The following is a 14,925-nucleotide window of genomic DNA, read 5'->3' on the forward strand; positions in this document are numbered from 1 at the left end:
TTATATGTATCAGTCAATCAAATGTGTCCATTTTTACAGCAATAATTGCAAACAATGTGTCAAATGAGAATTACCAAGCTTCCAATAATTGGTTAAATTCCTTGATGAGAACAATGTTACCGAAGAACATTGCAGACCTTAAATTTGTGCATTTTGCACTGCATTCACCGTGGTTCCTTTATCATTTAGATGTGGGACAAATTCTTGCAAATTTAAAGTGTATTTATTTGTTCAATGCGATCGCATATCTTAATGAAAGGATATGTTTGTTTGATCGATACATCTTAAATAGTATTTCTTGAGAACAAGAAGATAAGCAGAGAGAGGGGAGGGTAAGAGATAGGTTTCTTGAGGGGCAAATTGGTTGAAAGAGCAACAGACTGAGCCGGAGAAAATAAGCTGAGAGTTGAAGGAAATGTAGATAGCGTGATCATCATGGGGCAGGCGATCGCATAACTCGAAAAAGATATGTGTGGTTGATTGATCGATACATCTTAATTAGCATTTCTTGATAACAAGAAGATAAAAAGAGAGAGGGGTCCTAGTAGATCTAAGGATGTGTGAGGGACACTGGCGTAAATCTGTGTTGATGGGTGGGGGGGATGACTGAAATATTTTGGCATTTTTTTGCAATCATGTTTTTAGATATGCAAGGAATTGTCATTGATATGTCCACAGTGGCATACCGTGGGTCACGGCATTGGGGGAGGGGGGGGCACCAGCAAAATTTTTGAATCACTGAGTGAGTGCGCTAGTGAGCGCGCGAAGCGCGCTCAGTTGCCAGTTATACTGACCTAATAGAGACATTTTAAGGACAATGTCATTAAACGGATATGTATCTCACTAATCAAATAATGCGAGCGCGAAGCGCGAGCTGAAATTTTGTTATATTCACACCTAAAAAGGGACATTATAATCAAATTTGTGTAATCATGACAGGTTCCTGTCTCGCTAAACAATGCGAGCGCGAAGCGCGAGCTGAAAACTTAGATAATTCAGACCTGAAGTGGGGCATTCTAAGGTTTCTTTGTAGGAATTAACTAGGACCATACGTATTTCATTAACCAAATGATGCGAGCGCGAAGCGCGAGCTGAAAATTTTGGATATTCAGATCAGAAGAAGGGACATTTTAAGGACTGATTTTAGGAATTCATGAAGAGCAGACATATCTCACCAATCCACTAATGCGAACGTAATCACGGACAGGAAATGTTTCATATATACGAAGACCTTAACATGAGGCAATCACTTTTTGCCGGAGTCATGAAAAAGAAGCATATGTAACTACGTAAAACAACGATAACTCAAGTGCTAGGAAATATATTTGGTTTATATTGACTTGAAAACGGGATGTTTTAGTACAACAGGATTATACATGTATATCTCGTTAAACAGACAATGCGAGCACCAGGAACAATGAAGACGTAGGCCCTGGGCAAATTATGTTTCATAAAGTTATGATAAAAATGTTTCTTATGTATAATGTAACATAACATAATTATAATATAATATAACATTATAATGAATAATATTTTCTTCTTTCCCATTTCGCTTCTCTTCCTTTCTCCCTCTTTTCTCCTTTTCCCACTTTCCCCGTTTTTTTTTTTTTTGGTCAGCCGATGGGGGGGGGGGGGGGGGGATGTGCCCCCATGCCCCCCGTAGTTACGCCACTGTATGTCCATATGGCAAATACCCTCCAATATTATTATCTTTTTTACCCCATGATGGTTAATGGTTTTATTAGAGATTACATTAAAAATGTTTTGACATTCCATCTTAATCCCTTCCCAAAGACCCCAACATTGATGAATTGGAAGAAACGGGGGTTTCTCTTTAATGTTATAATAAGGACATAAGTATTTCGTTTGGAAATGGTGAACTGGCTCTTTATTTGCATTTTATGATTCAATAATATTGTTTTATTTGTTAAGCGGTATTTTAGGAAGAATTTTCACCAATAAAACAATTATCTCTTGTGATTTTTTTTCATTTCTTTCGTAAAAACTGGGGGGGATGTTTGTACAGGCCATCCCCCCCTCCTCGAAAAGTGGGGGGGATATATCCCCCCCATCCCCCCCCCGGGATTTACGCCAGTGGTGAGGGAGAGAGAGAGAAGGGCGAGGGTTAAGGACAAATTAGTCTAAAGAGTAATAGAACATTAAGAGAAAATGAATTGAGTGTTGAAGGTAATATTGACAGTGATCATCGTGGAGCAGGGGGGGGGGGTGAGATGGGGAAGGATTGAGAGAATAAAAGGTGAAAGAGAATTGAAGTGACGCTATATAGTTTGTTTGAGAAGAAAGATGTGTGAGGAAGATGATTGGTATAATGACGATGATGATGTTGATCTTTATCATTATTTTGATAACCATGCTCAGGAGAAGGATGATAGGCATCCTGATCGGCCAGATTGTGAAATTATTATAGGGAATAATATGATAGAGAGGATGATGATGGTGAAGGGAGGGGCAAGAAGGAGATAGACACCATATATACGAGGAGGATTCTGGGAACAATGCTGATGCCCAGAAAAAGGACGATAGAGCCTCTGGTATAGGTAGCGCCTGTAATGCCACTTCTTGTGGAATTAGAATGAAATTACATGTGCAAACCCGACACCTGACCGGCACTTGACATGAAATCTTGATTAGAGTATGAATTGCGTCGGCCCCATTGGCTGAAAGTTATTTCGGGGGGATTACGCAACATGTTCGTACCGGATCTCTTGTAATTTGCGCATGCGTACCGTACAGCGATATTATGTATGCTGTCATTGCTGTGTTGATCTCGGAGGTCTGGTTATGACATAACCCGATGAAGTCATAGAAATCGGCGAAGGTAACCAAGTTTTTCATCATCATCATCATCATCATCATCATCATCCATCTATAATTTGAGGTAAGATTTCGTATTTAATACCCACTCTCTATGCACTGTACTCTGTCATAGCTACGTATTTTCTTTGAGTTTGAATTCCATTCTAACTTCAAATTTCTTGTTTATCTTTTATACTCTAGTCCCATACCTTTGATTTCATGTAGCCAAGCTAAGCCTAAGGGTGATTCCCACTCACACGTATTGCCACTCATTCAATGAACAAGGTTATGATATAACCTTGTTCTCAGTTATATCTCCATGTGTGGCAAAATAAGGGTGGCAATGTTTGGCTTATTTTCTCTTTTTCTTTGGGACAAATGCTTGATTTTTTTACACTGACAGTTTCCATTACACCTATTCATTCTTCATATCAATTATCATACAAGTTACAACTTGTCCCTTAACTCTTAAGTAAATTTGATTCTTTAAATTATTTTTTTCTTAATTAAAAATAGAGATTACAAAATGAAAATTTTCTTGCCATATTATTTTCCACCAATAGAGGGCGTACACAAAAATATGCAAAAAAATCAAGTTTTTGAGCGCTCTAGTGAATACAAAAATTATTCCCAAGTTACTAATGAAAAATAAATTGCAACTGTATGGAAATTAGTAATTTTGGTCACAAAAGTGATATTTTAATCATTTTTTAAAGTGTGTGCTCTGTACAGCATTGGCATGCCATAGTCCAACCTGTAGATTCCCCACAGGCAGGGTGGTTGCAGTGAACAAGTGCGTATTGCGAGGTTAGTCACTCACACGTATTGCGAGGTTTGTATGTTATACGAACCTCGCACCACGTAAGTGTTTACTACGCTATGGATTTTAGAGTTGTCCGTTAACATCGCTTCATAACGCGAATAATGTTAGCCGAAACTCATCCTGCTACTCACCAGGGCTTTTTCCGGTGAAAAGTGTTCCATTTTCAGTTTTACAAATATTTTTTATGTAAAAATCATATAAAAAAGAGCAAAATCGCTTACCTCGGCTTGGAAAGTTGCTTCGCATGTCTCCTCGATGGAAATATAAGGAAGGTCGTTGGTGGCGCTAATAGTACAATTCACAACTTTAATTCAGCTTGTCGGTATTTTTTTAACTAGATTCTTGATTCATTGTATGCGCAGTTCCAATGATTTGATAAAATAGAGACACCAATAAATGCAATAACTTAAAAAACACACTTTTTATATTACTTTTGCTGACGATAATACTTTTTGGAAAATATTCAAAGCGATGACAAATTAAACAAAAAATATAGAAAATTCTACGTATCTTGAACTAAGCCCCGCAAGTGCTACTGTTCATTTGTCAATTAACGTTCCACCAAAGTCTTTACAGTAAAAAGATTGGACACTTTGCTGACTTCGCGTAACGCCTTGCATCGATTTACGTGTAAAATAGTTTTGTGCCTAGTCTTTGCCTTGTAGTGTCTTTGATTTGAAGATATATCGCGCGCCCTCTTTAGCTCATTAGACAAATAATTTGGGAAATCGCAAGCTCGCTCCGTATTTTGGCAACGAGAAGAAAAATCAACGCTTGAATAACGCTATTTGAGGGATATTCATCATATTAGGGGGAACTGACTTCACATTGTTCGATGAGTTTCTTAGAAGTACTTGGTTTTACAAAATTTCTTATGAAATTCGCGGGAGTTTGTTGCAACTTTGCATGCGCCGTGCCTTCAATTTTCCTGTACACGGTGGCAGTAATGCACCCATGGGTGGGCGATTCCATGTTCAGTCACATTATGCATTACCAAGTGTCGTTTGACATTTCTATTCTTGGTATAGTCACGTATTGTATTACCGGACACTATTCCGGACGTGCATATTACTGCGTTCGAAAACAATTTCGTACCGTAAGACTTCCGCAATTCAATTTTACAGAGCAATACATTGAACAAGATTGCAAAAACAAGGCGAAAAAAATCAAACTTTACCTTATTTATCTCTAAAATGACAGAACATTTTTTAAATATCATATAACATAGTTTTGCATTAACAATTGATTATTTTCTGACGGAAATATGGTCCTGATTTGCCGAATTTCAATGATGAGGTGTGGTGTATTGAGGGTGATCGTCAACGGCTAGTTTAAGGTACCCGTGCGCGAGGTTTACCATGAGTAGAGTCGTCGACGATCGGCAGCGCATCGATAGAACTTGATGAGCGTCACGATACGAACAAGCATAATATTGGAAAGTGCCATGGAACATGCAGCTAACAAGAAAAAATAAAATAAGTTATCAAACACGAATTTATCACCAACATCTGCTCAGATTCGATATAAAAAAAAGCAAACAAAAACTTAGAATTTAAGCATGATGTGATATATGAAGAAAAATCACACAAATTCTTTCTTACATCATTATAATGGAGAATATCTTTACAACGACAAATCGTCCATAGACTGTGTACAAAAGATAGATTGTCTCCGCACAGCGATTTGGAGACCGCTGATTGGTCAATTGCGCAGATCACGTCATGACTAGTTGGTCGCCAAAATAATTCCTTCGGACTGCGTGCGGAAGTATCGATAGCGATAACGATATCCGGTCACGTTATGTACGCGGGAAATGGTCTTGGTTCGTGATCGGATCGCTCCGGTATCGATCGAAAATTATCGAAACTCTGCAATTTCATGCATATTCATGCGACCCTCCGAAACCCGGAAGCCAATTGACTTTGTGCACGTTGCGATAGACTCTACAAATTCCAACGAACACGATGCCATACCGACGCTAATTCATAAGATTTTGACGGAAAAGCAAGAAGTAATCGAAATTCGCTTACCTGTGCGGTATCGGTGAGAAAATAGATCCTCCGAGAATACCTTTCATAATTCATATATAATATAAGAAAGTGAAATTCGAGGTCGATTTAGGTACGAGGTGATAGAGAATTGCACACTTGTTTTGGTGGAATACTGTGTGGAGAAATGGTAGGCTTGCACTACGCATGCTTACTATATTTTCATTCATAAATTGGCTCTCGGCAATGGCTGGATGACGTCGTGTAATAAGCAAAATGTACACGACCGCTAAGTTGAACGCTCCGCTATCCGTTGTACACAATTTGTCGCTGTGACCTGTCAGGCGCGCGTCCGGAATCATGATGTAATGTGTCATGCACGAAAATAACTGTTTTTCGTGAAGGGGTATGTGACAAGTGCAAGGCAAAGAAAACGGTTCGTTAATATAAAATGATTTTATCATATTCATAATTTTCATAATATTTGGAATAGCAAGTGCAAATTTTTCTTGATTGTATTGTCTCTAGTTGTCATTTTTAAAGCACTGAAATAAAGGTGTCCTGTAATAGGATACACTGCCATACTGTCAGTTTGTTCTTAATCTGTCATGTTTATACTGCTAATTCAACTTGACAACCAAACCATTAAAGCAATACATTTGGAAAGGTTGCAGGCTGTATATGCCATGACTGTACTAGACAGCTGGCAGCCGTCTCTTTCGAGGAGTTTTTTAACATTTAATTCTTGTTTTATTTCTCCTCGTACACAGACGGCTCATTGATTTTTGTCTTTATTTCATAAAAATATATAAAAAGGACTGGACCAAAATGAAGGTTATTATTCTGTTTTGGCCTGAAATGCACCGAAACGGGGAAAAAATAAACTTAAAAGGAAAAAACAGTGACTTACTTTGGCTGTCACGCAACTTCCACTTCCCTGGTTTATCCGAACTTCATACATAAACATATGCCCGAATTGGGCAGGCAAAATTCTCACAGTAGAATGACCAAAATTAGGGTCAATATGATATGATATTGACCCTAACTTTGGTCATGGCAGGCAAGATAAAATCACTTTGGAAAAAGATATGCAATAACAAGGTAGATCAGTTTATGCCAAAAGAGAGAAAAAGTTCAATGGTTTGTAAAGCCGCAAAACTTCTTTTTAAGAGGTAAAACCTTTTTTCAAGGTTTTTTTTCGAGCAGTGAAATAGATTTTTGGGCAAGTATATTCCAACTATTTAAAAATTTACTTGCGTGACCGGGCAAGTGCTTCTTTAAAGTTATGTAGCACCCTGCTTTAGTTATTTGTTGGTTTGTCCAAAACTACCCAGGGTGTTTCATATAGTTCAGAAGTCTGATGAATTCACCTTCATGTATGACTTTGACAGCTTGAAAGCTTAGTGTCAAAATATGAGTCTGAAATCAGTTTTTTTTCTTCTAATTTCGAAGTAAGTTTGACTATATTTTTTATAATCATATTGATATTATGTATGGTGTACAAATTCTTTGCTCTAAAGCTATTCAATTAAGTATTTTTGACTTAAGTTGATGTGTGTAAGATTTAAATTGAGTGAGAAATCCACCTGGCTTGACACAAATTTCTAATATTTACACCATTGATGAATTTACTCAAGATTCCAAGATGGGTTTGTTGTGTACAAAGAAACAATCAAAATCTTTGCACTCTTCCATTAATATAATTGTGGCTCTACCTGTTTCTTTGTGTAGAATTAATTTATTTATTGGATTATATTTGTCAATTAAGATTAAACCATTAACTTATTAGTATTATTTTTTATTTTCGATTTTGCCACCGTAGGATTGCTGAAGCAGCATGATTAGAGTAATATCCAACCAGCTTAATGGGCTCTCCAGGGCTACATCATCTCTATCAATTCCTTGGCAACAAAACCTCTTCAAAGGTAACTTACTTCAGGGCACCAGCCATTTGAAATCATCTGATCATCACTTCCTGTCAACCAAGGCAACAGCATCTCTCCATCGGTCACTATTAACATCACACCGGTGGTGCTCAAGAACTGAAGCAAAAACATTCAGGATTTCTCAAGGAACCTTAAAACTATTGTCACAGTTTGGAGGAACCCACCTGCACACTTCATCCTCATTAGATCACACAGGAATCATTTCAAGACTCACCAGGCCTTACATTGTGACATATAATTTCACATGTAGGAACTGTGATCGTAATGTTAGAAGTCCGTTTGTGCCAGGAACTGTACGTTTGAAGAGTTCACATAGTAGGAGCCAGCAGAATGCATGGCGTGAGAGGAATAAGTCTGTCATGTTGTATGTTATTGCTGGAGCAGTCCTTGTGGTTGGATTCTCTTATGCAGCTGTTCCTCTCTACACAGTGTTTTGTCAGGTAAAATGTCAAATATTTACAGTACATAACATAGGTAAAGGTAAAGTTTTGAAGATGTAATCTGTACTGTCATTTATTTACAACATCAACTTAAAATATGAAGGAAAAAAAAAATTTCATTTCTCCTTCAGATTTTGAAACTTTAATCTCCTTGATATTTAATCAAAGAAGAAACTTACATTAAAACATTGATTTTTTATTTTTTTTTAGATTTGCTTGTTATTTTAGACCGGTCATAATTAAGGCTCTACCCAGAATAATTTTCTTAGGAGGACAATGATCAATCATGTTTAAGATGACTCATGGAAGGGAATGCAGCAATCAAGCTGATTCAGAGGATGTTTGTTTATATTTTTAATTGAAATTGAAGGGTCTGTTGCACACTTGGTGGAATTTACCCCCCCCCTTCATGGAAAGAGGTGGGGGCAATAGTAATAGCCCCTCTCCCAGTGCAGCCATATCTATTGTTGTTTTGTTTTTTTGTGAAATTTGATAAAATCTTTGATGTATACTGTATGTAAGGGGCAATATAGTTGATCATCAAATGTCTGTGAAAGTATTTATTGATGTTATTGGTATATATATTTTCCAGAATAAAGTTTCAATAATTCATACCAAGATTGTTCTTTCTTTATTTATGAATCTTCTCCCTCCAGGCAACGGGTTTAGGGGGTCAGGCCACCGCGGGTCATGATATTGAGAAGGTAGAGACCATGGCTCCCGTGCGAGGGAGAGAACTTGTGATACGATTCAACGCAGACACTGCTGCAAGCATGAGATGGAACTTCAGACCTCAACAGACTGAAGTCAAGGTTAGTCTACTCTAACCACAACAAAGATGGGCAGGGATCCAGTGGTAGTCTCGTGGGCTTATACCAAGTAGATTCAGGGTCCAAATTCCAGGCAATGCACTTGTATCATTTGATAATGGATTAGTCCCCCAAACATCCCTTTAAAAGTTAATCCATTGGCCTTGCTGCACACATGATTTCATAGTTCTCTCCTGGGTTTTGTTTCTGGAGGTGGTTTCAAACCGCCTCGATCATAAGAATCCCCGTTAAATTACGAGAACTTTTTAAGGCTAAAAAATACCCATTAATTATTCCTGCATTCACACCGCCCCGAAACATACCCTTCAGGATAATTTTCTGAAGTTACGAGCATGCGTAGTATAGTCTGTATAAGCAGGCAAGGCGCGAGATTCAAAATAACTAGCCCAGCAGCCACCCACGGCGCCCGCGCCCAACGACACGCTGGGCTAAAAGTTCCCGTAAATTGCTTTCACATTGCCAAAATACCTGCGACCTTGGAAAAATCCCCGCGAAAGTTCTCGTAATTTCGCCAAGTACCTACTATTTAGCGGGTATTTTCTTTCGGGGAAATTACGCGTAGTTTGCTTTCACATTACCAAAATACCTGGTATTTTCTGATCGTGGTAAATTTCCCGATCAGAGAATACCTGGAACTGACGAACTTCGAGGCGGTCTGAAACCACCTATTGAGTTATTTGAAAGTTACACACAACATTACACTGTTGACCCATTCTTGTTTTCTGTTTTGGTTTTTTTCTGTTTTGATTTTGTGGGGTGAAATAACCATGAATTCATCATGACAAATAAGATTCAAATTTATTTCATTGTTCATAATGAAAGTTCTGATTCATAAAAATCAGATACGAAAAGAGTTGATGGAAATCTTAATGAGTGAGAATATGATTTACCATACATTAACAGGCTACCATTTATGTGTATAAAGTTGTGCATAATTTATTAAGAGCTTTATGACACAACATAGATCTCACATTGTGTTTGTAGAAACACATGTACAGACTTGGGGGCTAGAAGAAAGAATATTGTGAGTGGAATACCTTTTTTTGCTTAGACTTAATTTGCTCAATATACTTCAAGAAGTCAAGACCTCCAAATATGTGGAATTAATTATTATTTTGTTAGTAGAAATTACTTTAATAATGAGACATACCACAAACATTCTTTATTACCACAGTTCAAGTATGGTAATCTGATGTGGTTATTAAATGATATGCTCAAACAAATGTTATTTAGACTTGCAGTGAAAGGACAATTGACACCATTATTTCATGTCATCCCTAGTGACAGATGTCTTCTTACTCTTCAAATGTTAGTTTTTATGTAATTACCGAGAATTTCAAGTTCAAATATAAATCAGTATTTGAAGTAACAAGAAATCAATTGAGAGTATTTCATATTTGAATAACTCCATTTATCTGCAGGTTGTACCCGGTGAGACTGCCCTAGCCTTCTATTCAGCAATGAACCCTACAAATAAACCCATCGTTGGTATCTCAACATACAACGTAGTGCCGTTTGATGCTGGACAGTACTTCAATAAGATCCAGTGTTTCTGCTTTGAAGAGCAGCGGCTGAACCCTCATGAACAGGTATGATACATATAAGCGCTACCCGCTATCGAGCCAGCAGCCTAGATTACCTGCCATTTATTGCAATTTTCAGGCAACCCTTTTTCTTTTCAACTACCAGCAAACAAAATTTAGCATTGCAGTGCTAATTGCAAGTATTTCATCAATGTGACACATTAGTTAATAATTACTTGTAGTATTTATGTAGTTAATTCACCTTACAAGGACGAGAAGAATACAGGACAATTTTTATAGAAACGAATACCATTGAGCCTTTTATTTTATTGCATATATCTTGCGAAGCGAACTACCGTTTTGCGTAGATCCTCATTTTCTGCGAAATACCCATGAGAGTTAGTACACATATTGGTCTCAGAGTAAAGATTCACAAAAATTAGATACATTTATTGATTGTGGTACAGAATGTGTTGCTATGGTTAATGATAGATTATGAGGATAAATCAGGAGAAAAACTATTCTCACATTTAATAATAATAATAATTATATTATAAATGTGATTTGTAATGCGCCAAATCCACTCTGCAGAGTGCCCAAGGCACATAAGGCTTTCATGATAGTGCAGATATATTAATCACCTTCAGTGATAATTCTAGTTTTCATTTTGGATGAACTTTGTAATAAGTTTCAAATTAATCTGTGGGGTGACTACTGCACTTGGTGAATATTCTGATGTTCAATGAAACTGTGCCCTTCTGATTTGTGGATCCTTGTGTTGGCTATTCTTAAATCTGAAAAGCCATGTGTGATGCTCACTTCCCCTTCTCTTCTTTCATTGTTATATTCTAGGTTGACATGCCAGTATTCTTCTACATCGACCCTGACTTTGATGAGGACCCTAAGATGGCCAAGGTTACTAATATCACTCTATCCTACACCTTCTTTGAGTCCAAGGAGGGACTTGAGCTTCCTGACCCTTGGTCAAGACCAGAATGACCATCAGGGGGAATTGACCATCAAATTTGATTTGCGTGTTGAATAGCCATCACAAGGACATTGTAGATGAGATTGACCATCAGGCCATTCATGGCTTCAGTAATGACCGTTGAAGTGACTGTCATAGTAGCCATCATGATGAATAGCACTATTCTGAATGGCTGTCAAGATTTCCGTCAGACTGGCTAATGTGGAAATGTCTCATGCATTAAATTGTCAATGAGTAGTTGCAATTGTTACTGAAATCCTTGCATCTGATTGGCTGAGAGCTATGCTGTCATTAAAAATGATCGACAAATAGGATACATGATATTGCTTCACGATATTGTGCCCAGATTTACATTAGAGCACTTAACATTTTTACTCATGCAGATTGAGTAAAATTAAATTATGCAGAACATAGAACACTAAACATTTTTACTCATGCTGTTTGTTATTTCATTTTTACTCCACTGTATGTTTTTTTCCTTATCCTGTTCAGATACACCAATATTGCATTATTTATTATGGTACCGTAATATAACTAATGCACATGTCATTAAACACTTTCCAATTCCTACAATTTTATACTGTGGTATGTCATCTGAACGTACAGTCAGAATGCTGTAATCATGCCGCCAATAAATATCATCTACCAACAACAGAGCATAATTAACTTATGTAACAAAGGAAGTGATTGCCTGGTAATAAATTGGTTGTTAATGTCAATTGAGCACAGAACATGTCAACATGATAGCTGCAACATTGCAGTTTCTCTTTGGATGTAGTTTATGAGTTGTGCTTTCCGCAGCATTGGGTGATATTGTGATATTCTGTCTAGGGTCCTGTTCGTAAACCTAATGCCATTGTGTGTTTAGAAGCAAGAAGCAAATACCAGGCATTAAAAAAAAGATATTTAAATACTTCAGTCATCAAAGGAACATCCATTAAATTGCTGCAATATTTGTAGCATTTTAGAGATAAATGGAATATATGAACATGGTTTGTAATATCAATTTCATAAAGCTTTTCGTAAGTTGAAAGTGACTTTAAGAGTGACTGGTGAATTTTTCTTGTGGTAAATGATATTTATCATTAAATGTTCGTTGAAGATTATTTAGCGTGTAAGAAAGGTTCACCAGTCGTTCTTAAAGAAGCTCTTAATTTACAAACAGCTTTATGAAACACCCATCCGGTTACATATTGCTATCTTAAAACTGACCAAGCATATATGGCCTTTGTACCTTCTCCGTACATGGTGAATGCTTAATGTTTTTCCCCGAGCCGGGAGAGCCCTTTGACTTTGCTGAGCCAAAGCTCTCTGAGGTTGTTAGCTTTTTGGAAAAGACAAGAACAGGTGCGGCGCCAGGGCCTTATGGTGTCCCTTACAACCAGGTTTTGAAGGACGGAAAAGGGAGTTTCCCACAGCATGTGATGGTTACAAATCTGCGATCCGATATTGTATTGTGGACTGACTGCAAAGGTAATAGTTCTAGGAGAGTTGACCATCCCTTGGGAGGATAATTTTGACTATGCCTTTGAGCGCAAGCTCACAAGATATTCTGAACTTGTGGCAGAGTTAACAGGCAAGGGCTGGAAGGTGTTTTGCTTCCCCTTTGAGGTTGGTTGTCGTGGGTTCGTAGCAAAATCATTGCCTAGGTGGTTTGGGAGTTGGGTTTCTCAAATAGAAAGAATAAGCATGCTTGTAGGGATGCTTCTGAGGCAGCAGAGAAGGGTTCTGCTTGGATTTGGACCAAGTATGTCCAAAGGAAGAGGGTGACCAGCAATTAAGCAACTTTTTCTTTTCGTTTATTTCTTTCTTTCTTTTCTTTCCTTTTTTTCTGTTACCAGTGGGGAAGGTGGTGCTTTGCACTGCTGGCCCACCACCAAGAGGGAGTATTGTTTCTAATGGGCCGAAACTCCCAGTGACTGGTAGAAAACAACTGAGGATTCCCCCTGGTAATGCATGAGGCAGCGTTCTCGTGTTTGTTGAACTCAATGTCATTTGAATTATCAGAAGGTGATGCTGCCCTCTATTGATTAGCAAGGTTTAAGTATGATTCCCTTCTTGACATTCATAGATACAGTGTAGGTTGTAAGATACTCATTGTAAAAACAACAAGCATTACTTTTTTACTAAAACACAACATTTATTTGATTTATGATTTCAAAGCAATATCCTCGATGATGAATTGACTTTGATGTTTTGAGGATAAAATAATGTACATCATTACAAATTTTGAAGATATTTTTCCTCTAAATGATAATGATAAAAATGATTCACTCAAACTAGTCAGATATTTCACTTCATTTCAAGTTATTGTTTGTCATTCAGTCTATTGTAAGTTACCTCATTGCACTTTGCAGTTTATTTTCTAATAGGGATTATGAATTCATTTTCTCAGGTATGATCATTGAATTTCCTGTGGCAGGAAAAAAATATTGCTTGATCCTTAACTCAGATTCAGAAATTTTGCCAGTTTGTGAAATGGATAAGAGTGACATGAATTATTGAAAATGATAATTAGTTACCTGTCAGTATATACCCTACTATTAAATTGCTTGTATTTTGAGATGTGTGAATAACCACTATTTGTATATTGCTTGAGGAGAAAACAATATTCTGTAAGCGAAATAAAATTCAAAGATTATTTCTATTATATATAATTCTCTCATTGCATATTTTTGTTGTATATCTGTGAGAGGATATTGTAAAACTAAGTAGATGTCAACCAAAATGTCAGGTTCATATCTTTCAAATAATATCTGCAATATTATGACATACCATTCTGTATGTAAAAGAAAACAAAAGTGAAAGGAAATTGTGGAGTTTCTGAACAAATAGTCTTAAAGGATTGTAATGGTGAAGTGCATGTCCATTTAGAAATGTGACATACCTCCCTGTATCCTCATTGACACTAATGAATACATGATGGAAGCCTTCATTCTTTGCCATGGAAAACCAGAAGAGCAGTTAACTGTGAAGTATTAATCTGCAATTGGGATATAGTTGAAAATAATGGGAAAGGGAGAAAGATGGGTGTGGTGTCTTTGTATGTGAGGGTGGGCATGTGCGAGTGGGTGTGTGTGTGAAAGAGAGAGAAAGGTAGGAGGGTTGATGAATGAGAGCAGAAACAGGAAAAAAGGGAAGAGTAGAAGTAGAAAGCAAAAGATATAGAGAAAGAGAAGCTCGTATGACAGATGGGAGGATAGAAAGGTAAGAAGATTTGAGTGATTAAGAATCTCATTTAATTTCTTGAAAATTTCTGAAAATTTCTGAAAATTTGAACCGATGTCCACAAAAAGGCAGTAGGCACAGGGTGGGGGCATATATATCTGCACCCTTACTCAGAATCGTACCATTTTTGACATCCTTGATCTGCCCCTGAATATGCGAATTTGTTCTTCGTCTGGATAATAATAGTTTGTTACACTGTTTTTTGTTGTTGATCATGAAAATTGGTTATTGTGTTGTGATTCTTCTTCCACAATCTGTAATGAAATATAGTTTAGCTTTAGGGATGAAAATATATATTTTTTCGAATTCTAATTATCAGATTCCAAGGGAAACAAATATTTT

At 37.2% G+C, this 14,925-nt stretch overlaps 1 protein-coding gene across 1 annotated transcript; it reads left to right on the forward strand.

Moving 5' to 3' along the window:
- The first annotated feature begins 2,737 nt into the window (after window positions 1-2,737).
- On the forward strand, window positions 2,738-14,005 carry LOC129269445 (cytochrome c oxidase assembly protein COX11, mitochondrial-like). Its single transcript, XM_054906948.2, has 5 exons — window positions 2,738-2,899; window positions 7,451-8,014; window positions 8,671-8,826; window positions 10,266-10,433; window positions 11,220-14,005. The coding sequence occupies exons 2-5, from the start codon at window positions 7,466-7,468 to the stop codon at window positions 11,364-11,366; spliced, it is 1,020 nt and encodes a 339-aa protein (XP_054762923.2). The 5' UTR covers window positions 2,738-2,899; window positions 7,451-7,465; the 3' UTR covers window positions 11,367-14,005.
- Window positions 14,006-14,925: the final 920 nt, after the last annotated feature.

Source organism: Lytechinus pictus, chromosome 10, assembly GCF_037042905.1.
Source record: "Lytechinus pictus isolate F3 Inbred chromosome 10, Lp3.0, whole genome shotgun sequence".
Classification (NCBI taxonomy): domain Eukaryota; kingdom Metazoa; phylum Echinodermata; class Echinoidea; order Temnopleuroida; family Toxopneustidae; genus Lytechinus; species Lytechinus pictus.